Source organism: Cydia amplana, chromosome 6 (assembly GCF_948474715.1).
Source record: "Cydia amplana chromosome 6, ilCydAmpl1.1, whole genome shotgun sequence".
In the NCBI taxonomy this organism is placed as follows: Eukaryota; Metazoa; Arthropoda; class Insecta; order Lepidoptera; family Tortricidae; genus Cydia; species Cydia amplana.
In genome coordinates, this window is record NC_086074.1 from 13,467,516 (window position 1) to 13,483,726 (window position 16,211).

Sequence of the window (16,211 nt, forward strand, 5' to 3'; positions counted from 1 at the left end):
ATTTGAAATTAATTTTAGCCGTTGCTAAGTGAAATTGTCGTCGCGTAATATTAGTCAAGAAGTTATTATACCTATGTACTACTTTCTTACCCAAATAACATTTCTATAATTTTAAAATCAAGTTACATTGTTTTACCTATTTGTTATTTCACTTATTTGACTGATCTGCATATTGGGGTTTATTATATTTTTAATCGTTTCAGCACGATTATCTTTTATATTCAATATAGGCTAGTCATAATTTTATGATATTGTCACCCCACAACTAAAAACCTAATATAACATGGTTCACATCCCTTTCTCGCTTGAATTATACCCATTTAAAACTAACTCGGTGAGGAGAACACATCTTCCGTATAAACGGAAGGTAGGCGAGGTCCAACAAGAAAATTGTATTTCCATTTTTACAATTTCAATTTAGTATTAATTCGAGTCCGGGCACGGTCGGGCGCCCGCCACATGTAAAATATGGATCGGCTAAGTGAAATTAAAATGCTCTATAAATTGTGATTTTTGCAAGTCCTAAAGTGGAGAAGGCTTTTTATTATTTATCGCTTGCGAGCCGCTGGCCGCTTATTCCAAAATACGCTGTGTTAACTTGTTCAATTTAATAATGGAATGCATGCGTGCTAATTTTGTAGAGACAATTTTGAATGCCACGCACTAAAAAGGCGATTGGGATTGGTTCAAAAAGGGAAATAAGAGGAAAACTTAATTGTTTTTTCAAATTTGAATGACTTAATTGACCGTTTTCTGGCAACCTGCAACTCCAAGGGTTATTAGCAAATCACGATATCAAGTTCTTAAAAGATCATTTATTCTTTGTGCAATGGATGGAAGCTAAATTTGTCTAAGACGTCATAAATATCAGTTGTTTTCAGCTTGGAAAGTACAAGGTTGATAAATTGTATTCGTATGTTTCAAATTGGTTTATGATTGCCTATGCTTATTTTTAATGAAAAATACGAAAACATCTTAAACGACAGGTACTAAATATTTTTTATAAATTTATCTTTCTAAATACAGTCCTAGACGCAGAAGTTATCATTTTAATTTATTTCATTACTTATAAAAGTTTGCAAACAAACTTGAATGTCGGAACAAAATAAATACAAACGTCGTTAGTGTCGCCGTCTACACAGTAAAAGTAGCAAAACCAGTACCGTATTATTTCAAAGTAATTTTTCTTTTATTAGCCTTGAAAAAGCTGAGTATGCTCAACAGATCGTATACGTAATAATGTAATTAACAGCGGGGTTTTTGATATATGACACGTGTCGCACACATGCAAAACATTCCCTTTCTCTTTCTTACTGGACGGAACTACTTAAAACAGGAGGCAGATTCGAAATTACATTCCGATATAAAAATTATGCCATTTTGCTTTCATTCGCCAGTTTGTCTTGCTCGCAGTTTAATATTGGAATGTAAGTTCGATTTGGCCTGCAGGTTTCAAAAATAAAACGTTTATGCAACTAGTTCAAGTACTGTTTTTAAAATGATTACTGTGAACCAGCAGTCGGGCGGGGCGCAATCAGAGAGACACCTCCTATCGGTCCGTCTCCTCTCCGACGACAGTACACACTGAAGAAATTTCTCATTTTGTACTCTACCTGTTACGTACTTTTACGTTAGTTTAAGTTTCGTACAGAGATTTTGTTGAGCTGGTAAAATGCTGCATTGACTTGTCTTTTGAGTAAATATGTAGTTTCGTTTGGGTTATGATGAACGAATTTGTGAACAATCATGTTCTATAAGGTGCAATTCTGGGATATCCGATGTGTTCTTAGGTTTATACCATAAACCTAAGGAAGCTAATCTGACAGTCTGTGGAAAACCTATCAATAAATGACGGGACAAAATTGGTCTATTTAATAGACACTCAAAACCAATTGATGTAGTGTGAACATTTCTATACAACCTATTTTTATTGGTCTAGTGCACATAAATATGAATGCGATTAGTATTATTCGTATAATATCTAAAACTTGTAAGGTTTATTGAAACACATACTATAAGTACTTGTTCAAAAATATAAAGTTGTATTCACACATTGTGTTTTTGTTTTTGTTTAAAGAGTCTACAAACGCTACATTTATTTTATGTAAATATAATGACTTTAACCTCTAGCGTCCCATCGTCCTAATACTAGTACTAATTACCTACAATTAAATTTATACAATTATTAAATGCAACAGAGTTGCTTCTTATTTGTAAAACAAAGCACATGTAATTCTTCTTCCTAATATCGTTGATTCAAATTTGATAACAACCATTTTTCTTTATGAAAGGGCCTCTAGAGGATACTACTGTTATTGTATGTGTTTCTATGTTCGTTCACCGATGTTTTTTTTTTCTTTTTTTTATGGCCTGGTTACAAGACCTTTAAGCTAAGTCTTTATTATTTCATTTGACTGAATTAACCTTTGTTTTTCTATTGTTACAGGGGTTTTGGCTTTATCACATTCGGAGACCCTGGTAGTGTAGATAAAGTATTAGCGCAAGGAACACACGAATTAGACGGCAAAAAGGTAAGTAATTTATTACTGCTCTAATAAGGAGTTATACTTAAGTAAGAATTCAATGTAATTAATATGCAATCTACTCTAGAAATATCTATATGAATGTGTCAAAAATAAACTTGAATAAGTTATTATACACAAAGCTTCCTTTCCTAAGCAAGCATACGATCGGCTGAGTACCTAATTCATCATCATCATCATCATATCAGCCCTTTATCGCCCACTGCTGAGCATAGGCCTCTCTTCTAGTACGCCACTTGTCCCGGTCCTGAGCTAATCTCATCCAGAAGTGACCCGCAATCTTCCGGATGTCTTCCACCCAATGAGTCAACGGACGCCAGGCGCTTCTGTCTTATTACATAGGATGTTAGAACCTACAACGATTGAATCATTAGTATCATTACTCCCACGCGAGTTATATTATTGATAGCGATTTCAGTCATGATTTCTTGGGAGATTTTATTTACATACCCAAAGTGACATACATTTGTGTCTCTTCTTCAGCGGAGAGCTTTACGACATAAATTGTTAGTGCTAACAGAAAGTTTTATTTATTGAATATATTATTGAGTTCTAAATGTATTATGCCTTTAGTTTATTCCAGCTTTTTAAGGCAAGAGAAGCTCGAACAGTGACATTTATTCAATTCAATGTTACAATATTTTTATTTAAGCGGGGGGTTTTAAATATTATGCGTGATAAATGTATCACGCACTCACTCGCGTCCCTGAAACAGACGAATGGGTCAACTGTTGCGAATGCTTTATTATGGCAAACTATTTCGATAAAACCAGATAGTTGCGCCAAATCCCGCAGCAAAAATATAATACTGCTATTTATACATATAACGTCTAGCCTTTTATGTAGATAATAATCATCTTTGTATCTTGGGATTCGAGACACATTACGAGTTCCCATTCCGTGTACGGATGGAGAAAAAAGTCGATTACTATCGCTCGCCACGAAATAATCTAGATAAATTACAGCGCCCGTCGTTGTTTACTTTGATTAAATTGTAGTCGACTGGCGGAAGATTAGCCGAAGCCTCGCAAATCGAGCGAGAAGAGAGAGCGTTTTCTCAATTTACATAAAACGAACGCGGAAGATCGCAATAGTGGATTTCTAAGTAGGTATTTGTTTACAATGAATGTTTTCATATTCTTTATAATGCTGTTGCTGTGTACCTACTACTGGTATTTTTAGCTTTTGCTGAGACTATTAACAATATTTGTCACAACCAGCAACAATATATATTGCTTCGCTATATAACTTAGTCAGGTGGTAGGTATATCTATTGTTATATACTAAGAATATCTTTTTTTTTTGTACATTATCTAGACCAGATCCTTTAGTTAATAGCACGTTAAAAATGGTAGTTGGGTAAAAGTTATTATGGTAGTTCCATCTCTATAACAGTTATTAAGTAGGTAGTACACCTGTTAAAGAATAAGCATAAGTATACGGTATTTAAGAAATTACAACTGGATCTAGAGGATAAGATTATAGCATTTGAGATAGCGAGGTGGTTTGGGTAAAACCTTGCAGAAATAATATTTCGTCACCCTCTAAACCAGTATTAATTAAATTATTCACGGCGCCGTACTCGATAATTTGTTTTATAATATAATATCGTTATCATTTTGTTGTTAATAGTTAACCTGTTATAACCGTTCATATCAACACTGAGGTTAATATGATCCACGATACGGTATCACTCGACACTCTATCATTTTTATTTGTTAATTTCCAAAACACTACATTTTACTCCAAAACACGCACCGCCAGGCTGAAGTGGGACTGGACGGGTCACGTCTGCTGCATGCATCCAGATAGGTGGGCTAGTATTAGCCATCAAGTGGATACCGCAAAAGAAGCGCAGCCGTGGCAGGCCCAGACAGAGATAGCGGGACGACTTAAACACCTTCATCAGTAACTGGCTGGAAAAATCACAACAACGGGAGTTGTGGACATCAAGGGGAGAGGCCTTTGCCCACAGGCTAAGAAAAAAAAAATAGTTTTAGGATTTCATACCACGTATTGTTCAAGTAACAGTCATACGCTATATTCAGAGTCTCTTCGACATCTATAAAATCTATATCTAATCGAAAATGTTACCTATCGATATAAAAATCGGTTTCAATGTCGGCTAAATGCCGTCTCCAAGCGGAAAACTTAATCGCATGTCTTTAGGTCGTAAATTGTCGGGCATTTTTTCTGGAGTATGCCTGAACATTATTGCTTTCTGTGTCATCAATATTTATACAATATTTACGATTGAACAACGCGTGCACATGTGCCTCCGTTTATGTCACAAGCCAGAGGTCACGTGACTTTTGTAATTTAAAATAGTCAAAAATAAATAGTACTTATCTCTTTTAATTTATTACAAGCAGAAACGTCTGCGACCGATGCTATTAAGCTTAGAATAAATTTAAAAGTGGAAAAATTACTGTCTTGGGTGAGACATGAACTCACAGCCTCTGGCTCGATATTCCAGCGCTCTGCCATCTGAGCCACCAAGACCCCCCCAAAGGGTCCCCTAGACCCATAATATGGTGGAAAGATTTGCTGGCTATGGATGAGGTCTTGGTGGCCAAGATGGCAGAGCGCTGGAATATCGATCCAGAGGCCGTGAGTTCAAGTCTCACCCAAGACAGTAATTTTTCCACTTTTAAATTTACTTATCTCTTGTTGACTTGTTAACTGCACTTCAATATTTATTTCCACGTACCATTACAAACCCTCAGGAGGAGGAAAACCTTCGAAAATTAAACAATTTTATCTTTCATCCCTTGTTATAAAAATACATCAGAATTGATGCGATGATCAAAGTACCATTGACGTAGGTTCCTTACGGGACAAAAATGTCTCTCATCTCGTTCAAATAGATCAAAATTTTGTAAAAATATTTTTATACGTGAACTGATTTGCTTTAAAGTAGGCACCCATCCATCGTGTCTAATATTTTGTTATTTGAATCCGTATTTAATTTGTACGAGTACTAATGCTGTCAAGTCCCAACATTTTGTGTATTATCTTATTATGAACTAGCGAGTTAGCGACCCGCCTTGGCTTCGCACGGGTTACACAAAACAAAACCTTAACAAATCATACACCTAAACCTTCCTCAAGCTCTATTGATAGGTGATAACCGCAGGATGATAACCGTTCAGCAGGTTTCGAGTTTATCGCGAACAACATACATACATACACACAGACAAACGTGGCGGGGGATTTTTTTTGTAATGTGAATAGTGATAATTAGTATCTATAGTAGGTATTTAACTTTGTACAGAAACGCTTGTTGAAAAGTACCTTGCTCATTTACAATGTAAAACATATAATATTTTAAAGTTACAGAAGTCGAAATCTGAATATTTTTTTAAATTGTAGGCATTTGAAATGTATGTGACTACCTATGCATTGTCTTCGCACCAAAGAATAAGCGCGAGCGAGATGCACTGAGAGCAATTTCTTATCAATATTAAATTCTTTAAATCTGCATGCCACTCCTGAGTTTTGATGCGCCGCAGCGTAACGCTCTAAATCACGGGACGGTTAAATTACGCCGTCAGAATATTTCGCGTAAAAATAAAATTTTCACTTACGCGGGAAATGTTCGATGTTTTATGCGGCTTCATAACCGCCGTTCGAAAATATGATGCACTTTGTTACTCGCACGATCGGCGCGTTAACGCAATGTGACGTTTCGAACTAATTTAACGGAGTTTAAAATGTGGTGGTGATATAAATTCAATGCGGGCTATTTATTTAATCGAATATCGTCTTTAGGTACACTTTAGGTATACTTCACGATGTTTTCTATTCTAAGTATCCGTCGTTCATTACTATTTCCACTTTTTATGTAAAACAGCACAAGTCAAAGTGTCAGCTCTTGTAGATAAATTATTAGTACCGATATCGTTAGGAAAATAATATATCACTCTTGACCCTTTACTGTTTAATTCAAATAGCATATTAATACATCTCATTCATTAAATATTCAAAAACTTACTTAATGTCCCGAAATAAATGTTACAATTAGTAGCTGCGTCTCTAGGGTGTCTCCATCATAGCTTATTCGGTAGAGCGGAGGGCTGGTCCCGTAGTCATGAATTGAAGTTTTGCCTGAGGCAGTGCATATTCCGTCCAAAATGGCCAATCTTTAGATACAATTATTTTTTATTGTGTACGTAGATAGATTTTATTATATTGATCTGGTATAGGCAATCAAGAGATACCTTGTTCAAAGGCAAATATAACCGCAAAAGATATACAGCTTTGTAGCTCAAAGACATTCGTAGATACGATCAAATGTCAACATCCCAAGACACTTCACAGGAAGCAACAAGATGCCAAAACTGAAGCTACCTTTAGTACACTTCCGATTGCATTTGCTTCATATGACACAAACATTCACAGGACAACTGAACATTCTGTTGTATGTGACTGGTCAAGTTGTAGATAAATAGAGGCTTTTGAAATACGATCTTTAGAAGGTACCTATAGTGAAACCCGCTTAAGAAGATTCTGAAAGGGCCACTTCAAAAACGCATCTTAAGCGGGAATAAATATGTAGATGAAAATTTACGGAGAACAGTGTAAAACGAGTATTTCTTTCAAAAAATGTATACCTATCTAACTCATATGTGAAATGTTCTGTTATTTTTATGTTATTTTAATATTATGCAACTGCTATAAAAGGTAAATAGTCAACTGGATATCTCCCAAAATGACCAAGATTACCTTTTACCTAATAAATAAATCTTTTCATTGTATATTTAAAAGATTGCCATCAAATTGCGCCATGAAAGCGTGACTGTCATAGGTAAGATAGGCTTTTATTTCGAGGCCAATTAAAAATTCCTCTTCCCGCCGGTCGGTGGGTCCGGATGGGTTCCCTTTTGTCGCGGCCGGAACTGTGTGGGGCCCTAGTGAGCCTTAACGAGACTAAACTTAGCTACACCTATTTATAGCTTGGATTATTATTATTGTGCTCTTATAAAGGACAAGAAAGGTTGAATTGTATTAGGGCGTTTTTTTTTGTTGTCCCCTACATTTTTTTTCAAATTTGGGATTTTTAGGGTTCCGTAGCCAAATGGCAAAAAACGGAACCCTTATAGATTCGTCATGTCTGTCTGTCTGTCTGTCCGTCTGTCCGTCTGTCTGTCCGTCCGTATGTCACAGCCACTTTTCTCCGAAACTATAAGAACTATACTGTTGAAACTTGGTAAGTAGATGTATTCTGTGAACCGCATTAAGATTTTCACACAAAAATAGAAAAAAAACAATACATTTTTGGGGTTCCCCATACTTCGAACTGAAACTCAAAATTTTTTTTTTCATCAAACCCATACGTGTGGGGTATCTATGGATAGGTCTTCAAAAATGATATTGAGGTTTCTAATATCATTTTTTTCTAAACTGAATAGTTTGCGCGAGAGACACTTCCAAAGTGGTAAAATGTGTGTCCCCCCCCTGTAACTTCTAAAATAAGAGAATGATAAAACTAAAAAAAATATATGATGTACATTACCATGTAAACTTCCACCGAAAATTGGTTTGAACGAGATCTAGTAAGTAGTTTTTTTTTATACGTCATAAATCGCCTAAATACGGAACCCTTCTTGGGCGAGTCCGACTCGCACTTGGCCGCTTTTTTATGTTATTTCTACTCAAAATCACGAGCTCTTTCTATCCTAATAGGAGAAAAAAAGTGTCCTAAGGTTTTTATTTCCATTACGTCACCATTTTTCATAGACTTTGTATGGCGGTCGCAGAATGGAAAGATCGAAAAATGTATGGAAATTTTGGGACTCTTTTTTTCTCCTATTAGGATAGAAAGAGCTCGTGATTCTGAGTAGAAATAACATAAAAAATCACAAATTTGAAAAAAAAAGTATAGGGGACAACAAAAAAAAAACGCCCATTATTTGTTTTATATTCCAACGAGCAACTATTATACTTAAGGAACGTTACATTTTATACAACATTTAGTGAGTGCATTCCAGCGGGATTGTCGGGATCTTGCTCAGCACAGGGAGGATTGGAAAAGGAGAGGGGAGGCCTTTGCCCAGCAGTGGGACACACACATAGGCTAAAAAAAAATAGTGATAAAAATTTCCCATTACTTACAAAATCTTCAAAAATTTATAAGGGTACCATAGTACATAGTCAAAAGTAGTTTAATGACTGTAGATTGTCCCTAGGATAAGCAACACGTGTTAAAAGCATAAGCTTGACTACGGTTATGACTATGACTTCTTAAAACTGACTATGACTTGATGCAACGGAGCCACGCCGTTTTATCGACTAAATAACTAGGGTTTAGTTTTAAGTTTATAAAATACATATGTATGTTAGTCTGTAAGGATTTGTAATATGGGCCTTGTTGTCTGAATTAAATTTCTAAATAAAAAAAAAATAAAAAATAAAAAAATCCTCCTCTTTCAAGGCCAGTTAAAAATGTAGTTTTATATTTAGATATATCCGGGTTCTAAAACCTAATCTGTTTATTGATTTCACATTTAACTTAATTGACATAATGTACTCGTCACAGCACCATTGACTTATTACTTCGTAAAGTTAAGCCTTATTTACGGGCTCTACAAAGTGGTCCAGTTCGTCGGTGCACAAATCGCGTTTGCACATGTTCTTTGGTGGAAGTATGATCCCACCAAAAACATTTTCATGTAAAAATTTGCCAAGACGAAACCTTAAGGCTCGCACTGACAAAAAGTTATTAGATCTCTTTTAGAGCCAAGCTTCTAACTCTACAAGCCCTAACTTCACAAACTCTACACCTTAGTCAAAATATGTGGCTTGACCGTTTCACTACTGTCACATGGACGTAAGGTGAAAAATGTATTCACTATATTCATTAAAAAGCAGATTGTATAAATCTTTTATACAATCTGCTTTTTACTGATTCCCCATACAAACTTCAACCCTCTTTTTCCCCTGACGCCCTTTTTCACCCCCTTTTCACCCTTACGGGGTGATTTTGGAGTTGAAAAGTATTCTATGCCATTCCCCATTACAAAAACTATCTACATACCAAAGGGTGTAGCAGGATAAGCCTTCAAAAATTGCCCCCAAAGCTTTGAGTTCAAAACTACTACCAGTTGATGCCCCGTCAAATGAAAATAATCCACACCAATTTTTAACCCTCTACTGCCGCCTGGAACCCCGTGACATTCATTTAACCCTAAAAAGTTTTTATTTTTTTTCTCAAAAAGTATAAAACGGACAATTATGAAATTTTTCATAAATGTTGATGTCATCTATACAAACTATCAAAAAAAAAAGTAACTCTCTACTTACTTATTTTCCTAGAAAAAACCTAAATAAAAAAATAAAACACCCTGTATATCAGTTCAAGCTCGTCGTACTATCACCATTTTTGTACTAATTATTAACCAACTACCTATCTACATAATATATAAGTTTCATGTAAATAACAAAGGTGGAACAGTGTGAAAATATAAGTATTGTTCAGTACGTACCATGTATGTAACACGCTTACCAAACGTTGACGACACTAGTAAAAGATATCGGCCCGCCAACCGGGAAGCCATCCGTAATCATTTTTTTTTTGTTAATTACGAAAAAAATATTTGAAAATCGAACACGGCCAGCATCACGGCCGAGGGCCATTTTTTTTAATTTATTTCGGTTGCAGGACTCAAGAACTTACATAAAATGCTAAGTAACTCAATTACGTAGTACCTTTTTACAAAACAATAAAGTAAAATAAACAGAAACACTTGTTCGAATAAGTATTAATGAGTTTCATTTGTCCTCAATTTCAAATTAACAAAAAAAAAATGATTACGGATGGCTTCCCGGTTGGCGGGCCGATATCTTTTACTAGTGTCGTCAACGTTTGGTAAGCGTGTTACATATACTAGATCAACCAAATCTTGTCAGTAGTAAAAGGCGGCAAATTTGAAAAATCGCGAGTTAGCAACACTGTGTTCGAATAATTCCAAAATCGCGTGTCATCTGTGTGTTATCTGTGGAATGTGGATCGTGAATGACAGCCATCATCTTATTGTTTACATTCTGAATCGTTTCTATTTCAAGAGAAATTTCTGCTGTCACCATTAAATACCAAGATTATGCATGACCTCAAGCAAATCTAAGGTGCCTACAATGTACAATCATGCTCGTTGACGATAAACATTACTAAAATTTGAGGTTATGATAATTCACTCGAACTGACGTATGAAGGGCGGAAAAATAAACACGTTTTGGTTCGATGTACATTGCTGCTTTTCTTAGCGCAATTCTGCTCTTTGAGTGTTACATGGTGTTACCCTACTTTAATTTGCAGTACATTGCTACTGACAAGATTTGCTTGACGCACTATACATGGTACGTACTGAACAATACTTATATTTTCACACTGTTCCACCTTTGTTATTTACATGAAACTTATATATTATGTAGATAGGTAGTTGGTTAATAATTAGTACAAAAATGGTGATAGTACGACGAGCTTGAACTGATATACAGGGTGTTTTATTTTTTTATTTAGGTTTTTTTCTAGGAAAATAAGTAAGTAGAGAGTTAGTTTTTTTTTTGATAGTTTGTATAGATGACATCAACATTTATGAAAAATTTCATAATTGTCCGTTTTATACTTTTTGAGAAAAAAAATAAAAACTTTTTAGGGTTAAATGAATGTCACGGGGTTCCAGGCGGCAGTAGAGGGTTAAAAATTGGTGTGGATTATTTTCATTTGACGGGGCATCAACTGGTAGTAGTTTTGAACTCAAAGCTTTGGGGGCAATTTTTGAAGGCTTATCCTGCTACACCCTTTCAACTAAATCGGTTCAGCGGTTATTGATTTCCCATACAAAATTCCACCCCCCTTTTCCCCCCCTTACGGGCAAAAAATTTCAAGTTTTTGAATTTTTTTGTTGTTTGTGTACTAATACTATCTTACATACCAAATTTCAGCTTCCTAGGACTTCAGGAAGTACCCTAGAGGTTTTGATGATCAACAGTGAGTAAGTGAGTCAGTGACGAAATCGGGGTTTTTTTAGATATGAATAAAATCTTAAGTATAAGAGCTATGCAATTGAATTTTTTTATGTTTAATAAGTCCACTATTGACATCATATCCCGAGAAATTTGTTTATCTAGTATAATCCAAACCCAAGTTATGAGGGTTCAAAAAAACGACGAAGCGCTTCGAGAAAAGGTAGGTAGTGCCCTCGCGCTTCGCTTTGCTCGTCTTGGCGGGGGCACTACCGTGCCCCCAGATATGAACGGGCTTATCTTTACTTTTGAAATCTTTGTCCAGCGCACATACACGCACACATAGAGACACACTGCTAAAATATTTGATCAGTTTTGTGATGTAAGTATGGTATGGTCCATACCATACCATACTATTACTACTACTATTATTTTGCCATCAAAAGCCAGAACTTGACAGTTGGAATCTCCCAAGAATTCTCACGCTTGCCGAAGTACCAAAATTTTTCAATTTTTGCTGTTTACAATTACTGCGACGTCGAATCACGTTCGCCTTTAACGATTTTACATTCCCATAATCATAAATTCATATTGTCAACCACCACGTTCCGCGCTCTCTGGTTGAATTCGAAAATACGACACCGGGTGGTTGCAGAGAATCGCCGCCATCCATGGAAATAAAATACTTTCCAATGCAGCCCATAAAGTAGCTTTTTGCAGCGATATAAGTACATTAAGCGATTTGAATTATTGCATAACTTGTAAGCAGATTCAGGGAAAACGCATGCTTCCTTTTTCCTTTCGACACCTGCAAAAATATGGAGCACCCGCTAGACATTAGTAATAGTTGCATTTTATTTACATAGGTTCGTAAATTAAGAACTTTATCCTTTGTTTCATTTGGAGTTCAATAAGTGTAGACAACATATACGGTAGGATCCTAATAGATATGGTATAGTGCGTCCGTGAGGGACAAAACATAGGCAATGGGACGCTATGATTGGTCGAATTTATTTGTTGCCCACCGTAATCCATACTAATTTATGATGGGGAATAAAAAAAATGTGAGACTGACATATTTGTTTGATCCAGTGTAAAAATAGTTAAAATTGTTTCTAGATGTCTGTAGGCATCATTAAAAATATCAGAAGGCCTTAACATAGAGTCGCTTTCTGATATTTAACTTATTTAAGTAGCAATTGTATCTTTCCTGTCTATACAAGTGAAGTAAGAATACGCTTTTTATGTAAGTAAACTAAGTAGCAGTTAGCACTAGACTCGACTGGTTATTCTGAGGCGCTAAGTGATTTTATCGTTGGCGATAGCGTTAGGCCAAAATTGCGAGCAACATACATTTGGTGTAGCACCGCAAGCACATGCCGTACGTATAGCGCGGCCTCGGCTTGTTTTTGCACTGGATTACCCGTTTAAACAAACCGAGCGGCCGGAACACCAAATAAAGGGAAACACTAACCGACGCCCGCGTTATTCTTCCAAAATTAACTCATAACGCCAAGAGCTCGTTGAGGTTTTTTTTTCGTCCGTAATCTGCCTTAATGGGCACTGGGCCAGTCGCGTTCGTAAATCGCCTACACGCGAGTACCGCGAAATGGGAATCTTTAAATAGTGTACATACATTTTTAATGCCCCGCCACGGCACGATTGTGGCAACAATTAACGTTATAACGAGTTCATTAATGATGGACGATTTAAAGGCAGTTTTAAAACGGGCAGCTTTTACAGAGCGCCGGGTAAAACAAAAAATGCTGCTACGTTACGTAGTCCCAAATGCAAAAATGGACGATTTTTTTCGTAAATAATATTCTTACTGTTCTTGGTACAAATTTTAACCACGCGTTAATTAAAGTAATTATAAAAGTGTCGACAGACAGTAAGTACCTACGTACTTTCAAGTCCTGGAATCACAAAATGTTTGTAGAATGTAATATGAGGATTAGAGACTGTTGGTAGATATTATACGTAAATGTTTGGGTTGTAGACGAAAAACAAAGGAGTTGTATGCGGCTTTGAAATAATAAGTTTGAGTTGAGTTCATGTACCGTGCGGCGCGCTCACCTGACGAGATCAGGGCTCTGGAATGCTTAATATAGAGTCGTTTACTTGCACCCGGTCCCCGAATAACATCCCCCACTTCACCTACGCGGCCATACCTACACTCGTATCAACACAAACTACACGATATTGAAGTCGGAGTATAATTCAATATAAGTACATTCGAAAATCTAATAGCGTCAATTTTTATAAATAAAAATATATTTACAAATTTATATTTTCACATCATTCATCCCCACAAACGGTTAAACCATTTGTGCTTATAACTTTATATCCAAATCCAACTGCAACGCTATACACACCGGCTAAGCATCTCAGTTCTGTTTACGTTTGGCTGACAGGCATTCATTCTATGCACGAAAAGTTTCTCCGAGTCGTGTCAGTTCGGAGCAAACTTCCCGAGCTCGGACATCAGGAACCGGCATAGATACAGTTGCACAATAGAATAAAGTAACATCGGAAGCTCGTTGGAGTTACTAAATAATACAGAGGCGGAGTGACATGCGCAGAGTGGAGCCAGCGCCCTAAGTCTGTTTTGACTGCAAATATCTGCGCCGGATGTCTACCGGTCGGCCCGCACAGTCCTAGATAGACCAACACCACCACGCAACTAGACGATGTTTTTTCATCGTCAGCTCGTAGTTTTCTTTAAGTCTCAAAGGACTAAGCTTTGTAAATGCTTTCGCCGAGGTTTAATTTCTTGCGACATTCTGATTTGTTGCGTTGCGGAGACTTGTAACAGTTTGCATTGAATGTGACGTAGATAAAGTATTCTTCGTGAAAATTAAACCTTAACACGCGAAATGATAAGAATCACCATCTTCCACGCGCTATCCTGATTTTTGCCATGGCACACTATAGGAGCAAGAAAATTGGTTGCTAACATCAGTTTTTACGAAACCATCGTATGAAATATTAAATGACCTCTGGTTTCCAAGAGCGAGCGACTTTCCCACGCTCCAAAGACAGAAAGTAACTACCTAGTAATAGTAAGTAGTATTACGTTTATCTTTTTTAATTGCACAAATCATAAACAACCCACCACCTAAATCCTACTAGGTAACTTCGATTACAATTAAACGTTGTGGTGACATTCTCGTAACTCGAAGGGAATAGTGAGTGGTCTTAGTCCCAAGAGTCCTCAAATCACATTGACTTAGCTAACGTCGTGACTGGCCTTTATGCAGCTGTTGCTGACAATATTTGACTATAAACTATATCTACAGCTAACTTGTGCTGCTAAACTATTATCACTAAAACCACAAAGAGATTATTTCAATCTCTTACAGCGTTAGGCACGAGGGTCTTTGGGAATGTCTAGACGCGTTATTAATGAACAAACTTACAACTGTTGAATAAATAGCAAGGAAGTTTAACAAAGGTATTACGAAAAAAGAGCGTCGTTAGAGCCCGGTCACTGTGCTCACAATGGTCGACGTGAAACAAACAGTGAAGGAAAAGGGCAATGAATAAAATACACGTTAATAGGTGCGTCTAACTAGGTATGCGAAGCACCCACATTAGCGCCCGACGAATGAGCTTTCGACTGATGGATAAGATTACGTCTCTTCCCATCCGCCGCTTACGCTTTCGACGTTGGTATTTAAGAGAAAGTAATATCTGACAAAATGGAGAGAATATATTTCGGTTGCACTTAGGTGTGAGGAGTAGGCTCGAGCCGGTGTCCCGGTTCCCACGCGGCCGCCTGTCTCGTGTTACACCGGGAAGAATTCCACTTTTTTCTTACAGAATTAAACGAGCGATAAAATTCTTGCGACGTCGCATGAAAATGTGCGTTACCTGCCTTGCATATTTATGCGTGCCCCAGTAATGACGTTTGTCGAGCCTCTTCCCTGGCGGTGTCATTACCTACGGCTTGGTTTCGTAGCGTTAAACCAACGCCGATTTTGCTAACCATCTGCGTAAAGTATTTTCTGATTTTATCTCACGAATCCCCTAAGAATAAAATTATACGTAATTCAAAATTGCTAAATCTACAACAATGGCATAGTTGAATGCCGCCTCTTACCACGGCAATTTGTCTACACGGTAAAGTCGCGGCTCGTTTAATCGTACCTCTGGAAGTGGTTCCCAGACTCGTATTTCTCTTTCTGTTCAACCAGGCTCATATTAATTCATCGTGGCGCTGCGGAGGCACTTCACTAGCTTATTCTAAGAATGTGGGTACAATAAGTCGTCACTGAGCATAAACTCTGGCTAAACGGTGCAATATCATTTATCTTGGCTGCGGGGGTAAATATTGTTCTTAATTTAATTCAAGTTAGTGGAAGCGCACGTGGGCGATGGCGCGAGCAAAGCGGTGCCACTTCACGGGCCGCAACTCTGCAAGTCGCACATTGCACATCAAATATTTCAGAGGGAACGGTCCGGAATATACTTGCAATAGCTCGCCGCCCTAATCTTGAGCCAACTCGAGTATTGCACCTAGAGCCAAATTCGTTCCAATTAGGCGGAGTTAGAGTGCGCGGTGCTGACTGAACACCGAATGATACGGTCCCCACTTAATACCGCCCCTGCGACATTTACGTGTCGTCTGCACGTATATTTTAGTAAACATTTTCACTCAGTATACCTGCGTCATTAAGCGCTACATGTGTAACTTAAAGTGCA

General features: G+C 37.1%; 1 protein-coding gene across 5 annotated transcripts in view; it reads left to right on the top strand.

Moving 5' to 3' along the window:
- The window catches only part of LOC134648953 (RNA-binding protein Musashi homolog Rbp6), a 574,404-nt gene that overhangs the window by 256,941 nt on the left and 301,252 nt on the right, over nucleotides 1-16,211 (top strand). For all 5 annotated transcript variants that reach the window (XM_063503621.1, XM_063503618.1, XM_063503616.1 and 2 more), the window contains exon 4: nucleotides 2,447-2,531. In XM_063503621.1, the coding sequence (XP_063359691.1) occupies nucleotides 2,447-2,531 (85 nt within the window). The remainder of the gene's footprint in view (nucleotides 1-2,446; nucleotides 2,532-16,211) is intronic.